Raw genomic sequence first — 17055 nt, 5'->3', positions numbered from 1 at the left:
CCTTGTTTTTTTTTTTTTTTTTTTTTTTTTTGGGTACTGGGGATTGAACTCGGGCCCTTGAGCTTACAAGGCAGGCAGCGACACCACTGAGCCAAATCCCCAGCCCTGTACCTGTGATTTTTAAAAAAGACCCCATCTGCTTGTTGATTTACCTTTAAAACTACATCAGTCTGTAACTGATGACCATGATTGCAGTGAGTGGTCATTCGGTTTCTATCCAGATTCATAATGTGGAACTTATTTTTATTCTTGGCATGAATAAACTTGATGAAGGCCGGCACTATCATCTTTAAACTATGACTTTTCTGTATTCATCCTTTACAGCTCACCTTTAAGCAAACTGAAAGTTAAAAAAGGTAGGGCCTACAAGTCGGATGCTTCCCTGATGAGAAAGGGGCAGCGGATGGGAGGGGAGAGGAGTCAGGCAAAAAATTAGACCCTGCGAAGTCCCAAGGGCTACTTCTCTGAAAAAGGCAGGAAAACACGCTATGCACACAGTGCTGTCATATTTTAACAATACCAAGACGCAGTCCTTACGATTGCTGGGAAAATGACTGAGAAAGAGCGGAGGAGCTTCTCAACAGGAGTGTCAGGTAAAATACAGGCTGCACACGTGAGTATTTTGAATATTTTGAATATTCCAGTGAATATTTTTAGTGTAGTTTGTCCCACGTATCCAAGTACTTTTAGTGTATGTCCCAAGTATTACATTTTAGGAAGTTATGGGTGTTACCTGTTAGATTCCTGTTAATGATGCAGATCACATTGGATGAGAAGCCTCTTCCTGCTCATATCAAGGAACGAGTGGCTACCAGACAATAAAGGAACCGCATATCTGCCGGTTGGGCAGCTGCTGCTGCTGGGCCCCGAGTCTGCACATCTCACAGTGCAGTCGAGTCAGCACTTATGTCCCTGTTAGCGTCTCCTGCTAAAATGCCAATCCCGAGGGGACAGGGCCTGTGCCCACTCCCAGCACGCGGTAACACCCACTGCAGGGTGGCCCGTAATTCATTCGTCCTTCAGTGGAAAAGAATTAAAATCCCTTTAAAAATCTGCAATGGCTGTCCAGTACCGAGCAATAATAAACTCACATCACTTACACAGAAAAGGCAGATTCTTACCAATTTAGAGCTCCTCCGTCGCACTTCTTCATAACCAGCGCTTTCCAACACTCATGAGCAGATGTAATGACTTCAAGAGCAAAAGCCTAGTTCCGACCAGAATGAGACAAAGCAGTCACACTGTTGCAGAGTCCAGAGCTAAAGCCGCGGTGACAGTTACGCAGCGCAGCACCCTGGAGCCACACGTGGAGCGTCACACCTGGCCTCCTGATTGCCCCGCTGTACCGGGCGGGGACCTGACCGCCCAGCCCCAGCTGCCCCTCCGTGTAAGGGGCTCCAGTGGGGGGTGTCTGCGTCAGGGACCGGTTATGCACCACCAACCCAATAGCAGACAGTCTACCGTACAGAGCTTCGGACTGCACGACACCACCGCCAAGCGTAAGCCTCCTTAACACTTCCCAACGTCTTCTTAGTCCCGGTTCGTAAGATGTCTACCACTGCACAGTTATAACAGACTGTTCTACATCTGCGGAAAACTGCTTTATCACTCCACAGCGGAATACTCGTCTGATGTTCCTCCTCAGAATGCTGCTGCTTTCTCTAGGGCAGTCTCTCTCTATTAGCTGCTTATACTTCTGCCTTTCCCTTCAAGGGCAATGGGACATATTATGACAGTGGAGGACATGAGGAATCCCATGTTCTGGGACCAGTGATGCCGGGAACTCGGGCCCTGAACCCACGATCTCCAGGTCCGCTGGCTGCGATGACAGCAGGGTTGGAGCTCAGCGAAGTGGCGCTAGGGAACACGCTTCAGAGGCAGGACCCGCAGAGCAAGGGACCCTCCAGACAACGCAGGGAAAGATCTTCAGCCACATTATTCCAATGATGGTGACTATTTGGAACCTGTTATAGTTACTGCTTACAGGAATAGGCAGGGAAACCCCACAACATAACAAAGGAACCATTTGCAACCACATTAAAGAGGCCCAATCACATTTTGTTTTCTTTTTTTTATAGTTACATTTTCTTAAGTGAGGTTCTCCTATTTTAAACAGTAATGGTAAAGAGCAATGCATAAAATTATCATTTTCTGAAGAGGTGTAAAAATGGCCTGGTCTTCTTACGAAAAAGAATTAACGTTTGTCAAAAACAAAACACAAAAGAAAGCTCACTCTTTATAAATTCATAACTGGCACTTACTTACAGCCAATAAAGGTACACAGAAGTACAATAAGGTTTGAAATGTATATTATTACAAACACAAAATATAACACTTAATTTGAAGAAAAATAATTTATTATATGAATTTCTAATATTTTAATGAAAATCCAGTCTAAAATAAGTTTTATATTTGCATTTAATAATTCTCAATGAAGCCCTCAAGACATTAAAGGTGCTTTAATATACTTTTCAAAAAATACTGGGCCCAACAATCAATTCTTACATGGCAAAATACTGCAAATTTTAAGCTTTTATTAATGTGCCTTATCTCTACTTGTAAAATATACTTACTAGGACCCATTCAGGAGTTGGCTTAGAATCTATAACATACTTAGTGGGTATAATTTTCAAAAATCAGCTCCTATTTTTAGATGTTGACTCTCTGGCCAGTTTTCCATCTGTACCTTATTAGAGATATTTTAGGTAACTGTGGTCATCTAATAAGAGAAATCTTTTGACAGAGATAATTCAAGTGCATTCTTAATTGTGAATCAACTGAGATCAGCCATGTAGAAGGAACGTTTAGGAGAGAAGACCTCAGAATTTACAGTAAAAGTAACTTTTTCCTCCTCAAATTAGTGACTGGAGAGGTTTCTTCATCTATAATTTGCAGAGTTAACTGATCACAGAATTCCTTCATTTTCTAAAAAGGAGGAGGAAGAGGAGGAGGGGAAGGGGGAAGCACTGTTATTCATAGCTGAGAGAAATAGATATTTTTCAGGCTTGCTGATTCACTTAGATTTAGATCCCCTCTCCCAAATTTTTAAAATGGTAAAATAATACTTTAAAATACATAAGTCAGTACAAAGCCATTTTGTCCTGAAGCCAAATAGAGAAATATTCACCGAAGAGCATGTCAAGGGGAAACAAGTACTGCACAGGCACTGGAAGGACCCTGGAAAATAGAGTCTTATCTTTACCTTGTTTTTGAATTCTCCATTGAAAGCAAACTTGTTTTCTGGCTTCCCCTCTGGCACCTTATAAAATCTCAACCAATGGATGGTGGCTTCCAGGTAACCCGGCTTGAACTTCTTGACATCATCGATATCTGTGAGGGAAGAAACACAAGATATTTTGTTAAAAAGCAAAATTCATTTCACTTTGAGGTAGAGCCCTGGACGGTACCACTCGCTGGCGGCACGGCGGTTGACACCTCTCGTGCCGCCAGCGGTCTTCTGTTGCTGCACTGTAAACAGGGATCAAGCACCTTCCAACCATGTGTTAGGAGAGGGAACAGGCAGGTAAACAGGACAAATTCACTTGGGTCAAGCATCTCAGAGGTATAGCCGAGGGAAACAGACAGACAACATATTTAACAGACACAACATGATTGGGATATATTGTAGATATAAACATCTACGATTTAAAAATGTGATTACAGTGAAAGACACACTGCCATTGACCCCCTCGGAATTCTCCCCCTCCCTTTGAACACACGCATCCCATGGTTCCTGCCACTTCCTGCAGCAGCTCCGGAGTCCTCTTTCCTGAGGGTCTTTAGCAGGTGGGATCAAAGTGTGAGGAACGCTGCCGCCGAGCGCCAGCCAGCAGGAAGGCAGCTCTTGAAAGCATGACGCTGTGTCTTCATCATGCCCCCTATTCACTGGTCTGGCGCCCTGCGACTTCTGGCTCCTCCCCAAAGGCACAGTGACCTTTCATGGTTTCTTTGATTCTAGATTCAATGTTGTGAATCTATTCAGGACGTCGAGACCGCCAGGACAGCACAAGTCAAACCAGTCAGGAAAGAGGACGTTCGAACTGCTGCGGGAGGAGAGAATGATGGGCTAAGTGTGCTGGAGGGAGGCGGAGGGTTCCGAGAGAGAATTAGTCAGTGTGTGGGAATGGATATATTGTTCAGTTAAACATCAGGCACATAGGAGCGATAATACCGTAAGACAGAATGAAAGACAGAAAGATGGAAGGGCAGGGACTGGGAAAAGAAGAATTGTAAAGAAATGGAAATAGAGCATTTGCAAATGGGAGGGGACGAGAGAGGGGAGGTGCGAGGAGGATGGGAGGCGCAGGGGATCAAAGGAAGGGAACGGCAGCGTCACGTGGTCAGATGGAATCGCCACACTGCACACGTGCGCTAATACAAACGTGGTCTCGTGAGATTCCTCTGCGTCAGCCAAGCAACAAAGAAAACAGATAATAATAACGATGATGATGCAGCAACAGACAAATCTTAAAGTTCAATTTGGTTTTTCTAGGTCTGAAGTCATCTTTATTTTTCTTAACTAAATTTATATTTCTACAAAAATGAAATTAATCTAAAATATCTTACTCGAAAGTTATTGTCTTATCTCTGTAGACATGAGAGAAATGTAACCAATTCATTTGCTTCTAAAATCTAACAAAATGTCATAAATTTTAATTTACTATGTAAAGCCAAACAAAAACAAGAAAGCCTACAAAAATATATTTTACGAATAAGGGAGTTCTATCATTTATCATCTAAAAAATATACTCTCTTATACCAGAGGAAATTCCTAATCATATTTATTTTCTGAGACTTCAATAGTATCCAAATGTCAGAATTTAAAAACCCACTACTTTTGACAAATAATAAAAAAATGATAGAAAATATTTGGAAAACCAAACAAACATCCATTTAACAGCCTCATGAATAGTATACAAGAGATCTGTTCCTCTGGAGATAAGACTGAAGCACATATGAACTTTCAAAGTGATTATTTATTAAAACCTAAGAAAATCTAAGCATAAAATTAAGACAATACATTCTGTAAGTTAACACAGTCTGGAAGCACAATAAATCTAAAAACTAATAATAAAAAATTTTAAACATTCGTGCCTACCAAAAAAGAGCTATAGTTAGGGGGCCTTTAATTTGTTACATAACTTAAATATTAAAAATAAGCAAGCAAAAAGTATTAATAAATAGATAACTTTCACCACAACAGAAAATTGAAACTAAGACTATCCAGAAAATAATTATAATGAGAACATGTAGGAAATTTATAAGAACAAAGAAAATAAATTAGGAACAGCAATCTGGAGTTAGATACCTCAGACTCAAATTTCTATCTTGGCACTCATATTTTGTATCATGTTGGGAAAATAACTGTTCTTCAAATCCAAAATGTGGGGATCAAGGTTGCTGTGATTAAGTGTGATAATATATAAAAACCATCTAATTAAAAAATAAGAAAAATTCTTAACCAGTGTGAATGATCAGCTCTCCAATCTCCTAAAACTCTGTCCATGGAGCAGCCAAGCCATTGCTTCACTTGCATGTATATGATGCTACTGAAAAACCAGTGTACTAGGCAGTGAGAAAAAAGAACAGAGCAATACCAGAAACAACACAGATCTACCACAGCACTGTGCACATTTTCACCAAGTGTCTAATTAAGTTCCTCCGTACTGCTGGGCACATTTACTTTTATCAATGATATTACAATTCGCTTGTAGTTCTCAGAAAATGATTTCTTAGGTGTATGTTTGAGTTAAATGTAAATAACCATGTTCAAAAACATGTGGAACAGACAGGGACTGTATACATGAAATTATCTAAGTAGATGAAAATATTACTGAAATAAGACTTTCACTCAGTTCAAGTATTTTGATGAAATTATCAGTGATTCAAAATACTTTTCAACTTTGCAAAATATCTTGCTTTGGAGAAAACAGACATCTGACAAAGGGGAACAACAACACAGATAACACATAAAAAGGGAAAACCGAAGAGATAAACATCTCTGCAGTCCCATGACAGAAGGCAAACACAGGAGCAGGAACACGGGCTCTGAATCCATGGGTGGCAAGGGATAGAGACGTGCGGCCCTGCAGGGGAGGCTGTGACCGTGGTCCCCGGCGTGACGGCAGGACCTGAGCACCAATTGCCCATCCACACCAGGACACTTGGAGATCTCCGTCTAGAGAGAATGGCAGCTGGAAACAGCAACATGCGATGGCCCACAAAGACAAGGAGCTGAAAGTGGCCGTTAAGAAGACCTCCAAAGACCCTCAGGAAATAAGGCACAGTGTATGCATACATGGAAACCTCAGACAAGGAGCAGAAGTGACAAAACAGTCAAAAGAACAAATCAGGGAGTATCTGAAACGAAAGATCAGATCTTACTGGCGGAACCCAGGTGCTCACTCCTCAGCCTACATACAAGAAATGAAGACAGATCAGGAGAAATTACCTGGTCTAAGAACCATGAGTGGTAAAAGACTGGAAAAGTGTGAAGAAAGTTTCAGTGATTTATGAGACAACAAAAAGTGACAAACAGCATATTTATTGTGAGTCTCAGGATGAAGTGAAGGAGAACAAAGGGAAAAAAGGGGGAAAATTAATGGCAAACAGTTTCTCAAATGTATAAAATACACTAACTTACAGAGCCACAAAGTTCATATACCCTGAGCAGGAAAAGAAAATGATGTACTTAGTACATCATAGAAAAAAATGCTGAAATCCAAAAATAAGAAAATCTTTAAAACAGTCTGAAAAACAAAACCAATACATTTTTATAAGAGGCAATAAGACAATAACTATCAATGTCAAAAAAAAAAAAAACTATCAATGTATCATCAGAAACAATGGCGACAAAAAACGGAACAGCTTTATGGAGGGGGAAAAAAACTTAAAATTTTATATACAGTGAAACTTTCCTTACAAAAGAAATGCAAGAAAAGGCAATTTTGAATAAATAAAAATAAAGAAAATGTATCATCAGCAGAACTGTACTATGAGAAATGCTACCACCTTTAAGCAAAAGGGAAATGACCCAGAACAAACATCTGCTCCACAGACCTTCAGGATGGAGTAGAGAATTTGAGTGTGGAAAAGGATAACTCCAGAGGTAAACAAAAAAATGCACCTGCAAATGTGCGTATTTCTCTTAACCTCCCTAAAAGGCATTTTGTTCTTTATGAAAACATGTAACAAAAGCTTAAAGGAAGGATGGATGGTAGTTCTGGGAGCAACTACATCCCTCCCACTGCCGGCAGAAATGAAAGCCGGTACAGCCTGGCAAACATTCTGACAGTTTCTTACAGTGTTAGGCTTGTAATTCCCATCTAAGCCAACAATCCCATCCTTAGGTGTTCCTCCATGGGGAACAAAATATATATTCACACAAACACTTGTACTTCAATGTTCACAGCAATTTTATTTATATTATTCCCAAATTGGAGACCTACATTCCCACCAGTGTGAGAAACTGGTGTGTGTTACAATGGAACTATCACCTGAATGCCAAAGCCTGCGCCTGGCACCCCCGGACCACACGAGTGGACCCCTGCTCCCGACTCCACTGACAGGAAATTCTAAAGCAGGCTCAGCTACTGTCCCAGAAAGGTGAGCAGTGTTCACTCGGGACCTGGGGTGGGAGGAAAAGACTCACTGGGAACTGGGGGATAACGGAAATGTTCAACACAGCGATTGTGACGGTTGGGAGACGACTACATCCAGTCACCAAAACTCCTGTATATGCTCAGGATGGGCTAATCTGTGTGCCAACTCCAGAAAGCTCACTGTGACAGAGTCAGCGACAGACAGCCCCAGCCCCGACTGAGTTCAAAGCCCAGACAGGCGGGCAGACAGGGAAGCAAACACACTACAAACATGTGACACCAAAGACATTTCACAGCATCTCACAGGAGGTGACACGGGAGGCACCGCCATGACCTACGATGTCTCTACTGGGCCGCAAGGATGAGCAGGCGCCTCCAGGCAGACGGGGATGTTTCAGAGAGGAAATCCATCAAGACACGGGAGTCTGGCACATGGGGTGGGGGACAGCGTGTGACGCTCTTCAGATAAAACAACAAGGACCTGCGTCCAGAAGAACAGGTGGGGGTGACTCCCTCACCTCCCTCAAGGTGCAGGTCTTGGGCTTTCCTGTGAAGAGGAGTCAGGTTTCCTACCTTCCTTTACAGACAAATTGTGCTGTGAATCAGTTACGTCTGCCAAATGGTGTGGAAGGCAAGCCTTCATGGCGAGGAGGCTGGGAGCAGGAAAGTGTGGACACTGGCTCAGCTGAGAAGGGAGACAGAACAGCTTCCGGCAGGGGGCAGCGGATGGAACACCGGAGAGATGGTTCTACACGCAATCTGAAAATCTGGTGACAGAGATCTGGGTCTGCCAGGCTGGGCATCTTACTAAGGTCCCTGGTGACAGGAAGGAGAGGTGCAGAGTGTCACGGACACAAAGAGAGGCTGCGCAAATGACTCAGCACACAGCTATCCTTTGCGTCCAAACGAATGTTTTCACCCTTTAAATAAGCGAAAGACTTCCCACTGTGAAGACAGTTGCCGACCTCACTCCGATGTTCAGTTTCATTTGTCAGCGCGTAGATGTGTACATTCACTTTATTCATTCATTGAGGTCACAAATTTTATTGAGCTCCTGGGCCACGTCAGGTGCTACACAGAGCCACCCACCCAGGGAGCATCTGCAAGCTGCACAAATTCACAACTCTAGCCTGATCATCCATTTCCACAAATCGAGAACAACCTGCACTTCCACAAAAATCAGAAGAAAAAAATGCTGCTTTCATCTGGATTAATTCCACCAAACCATAACACAAAGTAAGGGAACCATACAATCAGTTGAGGATTTCTTTTTTTTTTTTAAATAATATAAATAATACTGTATCACCTACCTTTATTATTTAAAAGGGAAAAAGATAACCACGAAATGGTCTCACATTAACATTTTGTTCAAAGGGGATTAAACAAAAAGACAAATGAAAAAGGAGCTGGCAGTTCTCTGGGATTGTGCCCATGGAAGCCCTTGTTCTGGTTCCCTGCTGCTCACACAGAGCCAACCATGGGTACAACCAGCCCCTTCCAAACAAAATCTGAGAGAGGCAACAACATATGTTTAGAATGTCTCCTTACAAATATTCATGAGAAACAACTGTTTCATTCCAAAACATTCACTTCAGTTTAGCAGTACAAAGAGAGGTTCAGGCTCAGAGAATGAGTTTTCTGAATGGCTGAGATTCTCTAAAGGTGTCCGTGTCTTCCAGAATGTTCTGAGCGCCTGGGCTGAATGGACAGTTTCTAGGGACAGCATGCTTATTGTGCCTGCACTTTCCTGCTCCCTTCTCCTTTCCGCAAATTCGACTCTTGCCAAGTCAAACCAGTACTAAACTACATAGTAACTGCAAGAAAAAATAATAGAAATTAACCCTTCAAAATAAATGTTGCCAAACAAGGTAGTGCTACAGACAGGCCTATGAGTATTAGACTAGAAAACAATCTGAGAAAAGAGTTGGTAGATTTTTCTCAAGACATAAATGTTCATTCCAAGTTTCTGAAAAATTCACATGGTCAATAAAATGGAATCCACGCAGGTGCCGTATATGCAGAAGAAACTGAAATCTTTCTCTCATCTACTTTTGCCACAGAATATGTAACAAAGTAGCTAAAGGTGCAGGCCTCGGGTCTGACAGACCTCCAAGGAACCTGTGGCCTCCTCACAGCTTCCCTGAAGTACCTTTAACGTGGGGAATGTCCCAAGACATCCATCTCGAGATCCTCGAGTTTAAACGGCGCTCCCATGGGCTTATCTGCTCATTTGTAGAACGAGTGTGTGCCAACGGTAGCAGCAAACTGTGTTAACCTTTATCTCTGAGGATAGTTCGGGTCTTTCTACTTGTACAGGAAGACAGACTAAAAGTAATGGGTTCTATAAGGGTTTCCTCAGAGATGGGGAAAGGCTGGCATCATTTCCGCAGGATGAATTCGCCATTTTGGAGAAAGAAATAAGGCTCTGGGAGCTCACCTGATTCTCTAAGGCAGATAACAAGACTTTACAGGGGAGGATTTTAGAACTTAGGGCTCCCCCACCCTTCACCACATCATGAGGGGTATGACTAACCTAAAAAACTCTAAGAGGTCAAGGTTCAGAAAGAGGCAACAGACTCCCAGTAATTTAGCCCTTAATTACAGTGCATTTAACTCAGTTCATCCCTGCACCTCCACTGCCTCCCTGCTCCCGAGGCGGGTACTCCCACTCCACGCCGCTTAAGGTGCACTATGAATGACATCAAAGGGGAAAAGATCAAAGGGGCGACGTTTCACCAAGCCTCCAATTATCATTACCTTATGAATAACTAAGTTATTAAAGAGAAAATAGCGCTCCCAGAAAGCAGCAAACACAGCAAACTACCCCAGTATTTTGGGTGAGGGGAAAGGGTATGGTAATGAGGGACCCCAGCAACTGATGTGTTACTCTAGAAAGTTCCCAGCCTTCCACCAACACTGCCTCGGTCTCCTTAGCTGAAAAAACCGAGAACAAGGGGCACAACTCGACCGAAGACAGGGAAGGCCAAATACACGCTTCCAGGTGCACTGCACGACTGAGAGCCAGGGACAAGCACGGGGCGCCAACTCCCGTCCCTGGCCAGGAAACAAACTTAACCATTCCTCCTGGCTAGGGAGCTTTAACACCAGTGTTTCCCTAGGATTACTATGCCATTTTCTCTCTTCTTTTCCCTTTGTTTCCATATGACACAATTATGTTCTAAGATGAAGAAAATAAAATATCGCATTAATTAACTCATTTTAAAAAATCACAGGGGCATGAGAAGTATTTACCTAGTAAGTGAAAATTCAAGCCAAAAAGTTTCAGCTTAAACATGTTTACTCCTGCTCTGAAAGACAGCAAGAGAAATTCTGTAGTTTTATTGGGACTTTTAAGGTTCCCCAAATGTATGTTGAAATTCTACATATGAAACACACAAAAACTCTGAAAACTTTGGGGAAAATGTGATAATGGTTTTCGAAAAAGTCCCAACTGTATAATTTAAAATAATTTCCTACTGCTTGTGTAACTTGTTCATCCAGAACACACCTACATCAACATAATTGTTCTGGTTTCAAGTTTCACTTTTAATCTTCTATTTTCAAAAACTACAGAGTCACTGCAGGCAACTACAGGATAACAGAAAATAGTTTTCAATTATTTAAAGACCCTTGGCTCTGCAAGTTGAAATAGCTTCTAGGCCTAAATTATGTCCTCTACTTGAGGGATGTTTCCCGGGACTCAAACCTGGTGAGTCCCTGAAGCTCCACTTCCTGGAAGGTGGATCAAGAGGCAGGATCAAGCCCAGCACCTCAGGCTTCTGAACAATCTCTGGTCTCGTTATTTCATAACCAGGCGCTGTTATCTCTGATGGCTGAGGTATTCACTAGCACAATCCAGGTGTCCTGGGTATTCTTAACTCTTTCAGGACTTGATGCTACTTAGGAGCTGTGGGGTCTGAACCTGGCCACCGTGCATCACTGGTCTCAGTGCGCCCCAAGTGACACTGAGCCCCCAAGCACCCTTTCCTTCCAGGGCGTCCAAGGAATTTGGTTTCAAATGTTATTTAGACTTTTTAAAGATGTGCACAGTGACTTTTGCAGTTTCAGAAGGTGAAACTTGAAGATCTAAAATACCAATGTTAAAAGGACAGAAATACACAGCCAGAAACAAAGTTAAAAAAAAAAACAAAAAACAGAGCACAATCAAAGATAGATAATAGTAAGTAGGGAGATCTTTTTCAAATGGGAGGGGAAAGAAGAGATGGAGGAAGGAGCCAAGAAAGGGAGGGAAAGGGGATGGGAAGAAAGCACTGAAGGAAAATATGGAAATAGAGTTTTTGCAAACAGGAAGGGGAGTTGGAAGGAGAATAAAGAGAATAAAATATTAACACATCTTCTAGTGGTACAGAAACCAACTCCCCACGGTAAATGAAATCAGTATGCAAACATGGACTGATAAAAGTTATTAGAGAGTATGCTCTCTGATGCACCCACGTTCAATTAAAAACTAAATGTTCAAACAGGACACTACGGTCTCTCAAGGCTGCATGTGGCCTGTGAGCTGGAATCGAAGAGGTTGCTTCATCACAAATAAAACAACTGCAAAACTTCTTAGAAGAATCACAGCCTAAATGTGTTGACCTCAATATTGTGAAAAGAATGTACACACACACACACACACACATCACCTATAAAATAAAACAGATCTCTTTTTTCCTTTAAAGGAAAATTTTATACTGATCATATGATATAGCAGTTTCTTTTTCTTACAGTAGTGGAAACTAGGAGGATGTATTTAATTTTTAAACCTCAAAGTATCAACAAAATGGAAAATAAAAATTCTCTAAACTACTACATTATACACATGTACAGAAAACTCAAGTATTTTTAAAACTTTCACGTAGCCATTCCTCCCTGTTTTTAATCTTTCCTATCTACCAAAAATGCCAAGAAATACAGATTACACAAAATCACTACCTCCTTTGTGACGGAAATTCTGATTCATGTATATTTACACCTAGTTACTGCATTAGCTGTTTCAAAGTTATTTAAGAAAAGCTGACCTTCCCCCTCACAAAAGAAAGATATTTCAGACACGTATGGACAGAGAATTAATCTCCTGTGTAATTTTCTGTAAAAATTTTTGGAAAATGTGCACCACTCAACAATGTCAAACCAAAAGCAGGGAGGATAGAGCCTAAGAAAAAGTAGAAATAAGCTTGGCATGATGGTGCTCACCTGAAATCCCCTGACTCTGAGAGGCTAAGGCAGGAGGATCACAAGGTTAAGCCCAGCCTGGACAATTTAGTGATTTAGTGAGACCTTGTTTCAAAATAAAAAAGGGCTGGAATTGTAGGTCATTGAGAAGGCCATGAGTTCAACTCCCAGCACCGGAAGACGGGGGGTGGGGGTGGGAAGGGAGGAAGAAGGGCGAGAGAAGGGAGAGGGAGGACAGAGAAGCTCTGCAGCAGACTAAGAGAATAATCCGTCTAAATCTGATCACTCCCAGTACCAGGGAGAGAACTCAGGACTTCGCACTTGCGAGGCAGACGTGGCACCACTGAGCAAATCCCTGGCCCTAAAACTGATCACTTAGTAGAGAGTGTGACAGTCTACGTGAACAACACTGTATTTACATAACAATATAATAATTGCTACTTAGTTTTCTGCTTTCAGGTTCAATTAAGAAATAAAACATAGGTCAGGGATTTAGCTCAGTGGTTCCACCACCTGCCTTGCAAGCACAAGGTCCCAAGTTCTATCCTGGTACCAAAAAAATAAAGGAAAGAAAACATAAAAATAATGAAAGAACATAAACATTATTTTTTTCCTTCCATTTCTGGGATGAACCCTGGGCCCTGTGCATGCAAGGAGAGTGCTCTTCCCTTGAGCCAAGTCCCAAATATCATGTTAACTCTGCTGCCAGAGATAGATTAACGCAGCTGTGAGAGCTGGGTCCTCGAGGGCAGAGGAGAAAAGTCAGAAATCTCCATGTCCTTGGCTGTGTACTGGCAGTCAAAGTCACTGTTCAAAGGCAGTGAAGCAATAAAGACAGACTGAAGTAAAATACTTTAAATTACTGGGATAATACAAGAAGAAATATGGTAACCAGTTGAAACACATTTAAGAAGTTAAATTCCCTATCTTTCAAAGTAGGAACTTGAGCCAGGTATGGTGGCACATGCCTATGATCCCAACACCCAGGAAGCTGAGGCAAGAGGATCTCTGGAGTTTGAGGCCAGCCTGTAATATATAGTGAATTCAAGCGCAGCCTGAACTACACAGCAAGGCCTTGTCTCAGAAAAACAAACAAGAAAAATAAACAAACAAACCCAAAACAAAGTAGCAACTTGAGTCAATAATGAAAATACATAAATTCAGAAATGGAGTTGTAAATACGTTGTTTACAAGCCAGATGTGGTGGCGTATGCCTGTAATTCCAGCACTCGGGAGGCTGACAAAGGAGAATCTCTGTGAGTTCGAGACCAGCCTGGGCTACATAGTGAGTTCCAGGTCAGTCTCAACGACATAGTGAGATCCTGTCTCAAAAGATAAAAAATATGTTTTTTACAAAATAGAAGCAACAACTCAAAAAACTAAGGCTATGTGGAGAAAAATATACGAGCAGTCACAGCTGGAGGTGGGAAGAAGGGAAGGAGAGAAGGAAACAGGAGGTGAGGGAGGGAGGAGGAGAGGGACTCCACAGAATGCGCTTTGGCCTTCGAAGTGTCTTCCCGGGTACACCTTTTCCTGCGTCCTGCTCCTCCTGGCAATGCCTCACCCTGGCCAAAACACACCAGTGGCCCTTCATGGTCCATGGGAAAAGCATAATGTCAAAACATGAATTTAACTCCCAAATACGTAAACAAGTTTTCCACTTCTGCGAATCCCAGGGGTGCACTGGGCAGCTGCACACCTACCGCAAAACTTGTCAGCTTCGGGATCGTTCGCATTGATAGCAATCAGTTTCCAATCTGTTTCACCTTGATCGATGAGAGCCAAGACGCCGAGGATCTTCACGGGGACAACCTCTCCACGGGAAAGAACCTTTAACGAGAAAAGACACCACTGTGGGGGATTTGGAGCATTTGCTGTTATGTCATAAAACCGTATGAAAGATGGGAAGCACTGTGGACCAAAGTTAATAGTTTCAATAATTAAACAGAATGTAAAAGTACATAATCATAAAGTCTGCCTTGAAATGTCCCTCGCAGAATCTGAAAATGTTCACTTCAACCAAGATGGGGTTAATGATTAAAAGAAAGAAACTGCCCTTTCAGAAAAAGGGACAAAACATCCGAAATCCCTCTTTGCAGACAGTAAATGACAGATGTGTATGACTGGGACCCACAGTGGAGATGGAATGTGCTGGGCCCCGGGGCCACCTGTGTGTCTGATCTACACTTTCCGGGCTGAACACAGAGGCGGACCTGAAAGAGTAGGGGTCTCAGCACAGAGCGAGCAGGAGCCAGGGGATACCAGGGTGGGAGATACCTCCTCCCCGATGCCTGATGCCACCCCCTCGGAAGGAAAGCAGTTCCACAAGCCGTCCAGTTTCTTTTCCTTTCTAGGCTAATTTTATAGACAAATAATCAACACTGCTTATTCCAAGGCGTTATATGTAACATATATCACAGAGAGGGAAAACTCAGTTTTCCACTGTTTCTTAGAAACACTGAGTAAGATTTTCTGTGTAAAACCATTTATTTGAATGTTCTAAAGAAGTCGTTGTGCAACCCCATGTTTTTAGGTAAACAGTACTACCAGAAAGACAGACAGACAAATACGGGGAGGATAAGGCAGCTAGAATTTGCAGTAGTGGCAAGGGGAATGAACTCCAGCTATCTCCTGGGGCTCTGTAGTGACTGTGATGAAATAGTGACCAAGCTTGAAGGAACCCGGGAACTGGATGAGAGCTCAAGTACCCAGGGAACCTGACATGCAGGATGAGCCTGAGAGGCATCCTCAGATACAGAGCAGACCAGCAGATAGGCATGAATCAAACAGGAATGCAGGGCTGAGTAAGGAAAACGAGGAAAGGGGTCCTGAAGCTGGTCTGCATCCCACGGCGATGCTCCTCGTCACCCTCAGCTATGCTGGAAGAACCGGAAGCTTCCCCGAGTCTAGCTTACCCCTTAACGCATATCTATAAGCTTTCCCATGACAATGCATATCAAACTGAAAAGCTAAAAATGTCATTTAACCATAAGTTTTTTAATGTAAAAATCAAAATAAACTCAGGGACATCTTAATCTGAGTTTCTTGGGAGGCTGAGGCAGGAAATTCACTTAAGCCCAATAGTTTGAGTCCACCCGGACAATACAGTGAGACACTACATCAAAGACAACTAAATAAAACAAAATGACTTTTTTAAAAACTCAAAATAAAATTTTAAAAACTCAAAATAAAATCACTTTGTATAAGTAAACACGGAATCCATGTTTTTTAAAAATATAGCACCATGAGACAGACCATTTAAACCTGTCGTAATTTGATGTTCAAATGTAAGAAGGAAAGTTATTTATCCATTAGGCCTAGAAATCCACATTAGACAAAAAATAAACCCAGATATAGCAATGCATAATATCAACTTGGCTCCTGCTCGGTGGGAAGGGAGGAAAGAAGAGATCTGAGAATTTGTTTTTATTTTTTTTTTGAGACAGAGTCTCACTGTAGCCCAGGCTGGCCTACACCTCACCAACTCCTGCCTCAGCCTCCTGACTGCTGGGATTACAGGCATGCACTACCACGTCTATCTGGCTCCTGAGAAAATTTAGTAATTATCAAAATGACATTTTTTTATTTTATTTTATTTTTTGGTACTGGGGATCTAACTCAGGCCCTTGTGCTAGCGAGGCAGGCAACGGAACCACTGAGCTAATTCCCCAGCCAACATTTTTTAACTTTTAAATTAACTCAGATACCTTTTTTTTGTAAACTACATTCATAAGTTATAGTGAAAAGTAAAATACTTAGAGGCTTAAGGTAATGAGTGACAAGGAAAAAATTATTAATGTTAAGGATGTAAGCACAATTAGTTTCATAAAATTCTTAAAGAAGATTTTAGGGAGGGGCTGGGGATTTAGCTCAGTGGCACCATGCCTGCCTTCCAAGTGCAAGGTCCTGAGGTCAATCCCCAGTACAGGGGGAAAAACAAAACAAAACTAAAATTAGAAAAATAAGATTTTAGGGAAACTCAAAAATAAGATGATGTGGAAGCAGATACACTATGTGTTTACGAAAGTTACTGGAGAGATTCTCTCACGTTGCCCATTCTTTCTACATTCTGTCGTTTTCAGAGGCTGAGTTGGCCACAGAATTCCACAGACCTCAGAATAAATTTCTTCATGATTCTAAATGCAGCTTTACATTTAGAAACTATGCAAAAAACAGGTTCTTTATGTGTCCTGAAATAATTTATTTTGAAAAAATTGATTTCTTTTTTTTTTTTTTTTTTTGGTGTAACTAGGAAGTGAGCTACACCCCGCTCCTC

At 41.9% G+C, this 17055-nt stretch overlaps 1 protein-coding gene across 1 annotated transcript in view; it reads right to left on the bottom strand.

The window, feature by feature from the left end:
• Positions 1–17055, bottom strand: part of Ppa2 (inorganic pyrophosphatase 2) — a 65162-nt gene that overhangs the window by 11124 nt on the left and 36983 nt on the right. The window contains exons 7-9 of the mRNA XM_033756029.1: positions 14483–14609; positions 3203–3330; positions 1122–1207 (exon numbers count right to left, since the gene is read on the bottom strand). Coding sequence (XP_033611920.1) covers positions 1122–1207; positions 3203–3330; positions 14483–14609 — 341 coding nt within the window. The remainder of the gene's footprint in view (positions 1–1121; positions 1208–3202; positions 3331–14482; positions 14610–17055) is intronic.

Source organism: Fukomys damarensis, unplaced genomic scaffold (genome assembly GCF_012274545.1).
Source record: "Fukomys damarensis isolate Sample0158 unplaced genomic scaffold, DMR_v1.0_HiC HiC_scaffold_25, whole genome shotgun sequence".
Taxonomy (NCBI): Eukaryota; Metazoa; Chordata; class Mammalia; order Rodentia; family Bathyergidae; genus Fukomys; species Fukomys damarensis.
The sequence above is the reverse complement of the archived record's forward strand: the minus strand, read 5'-3'. Positions and strand labels throughout refer to the sequence as shown.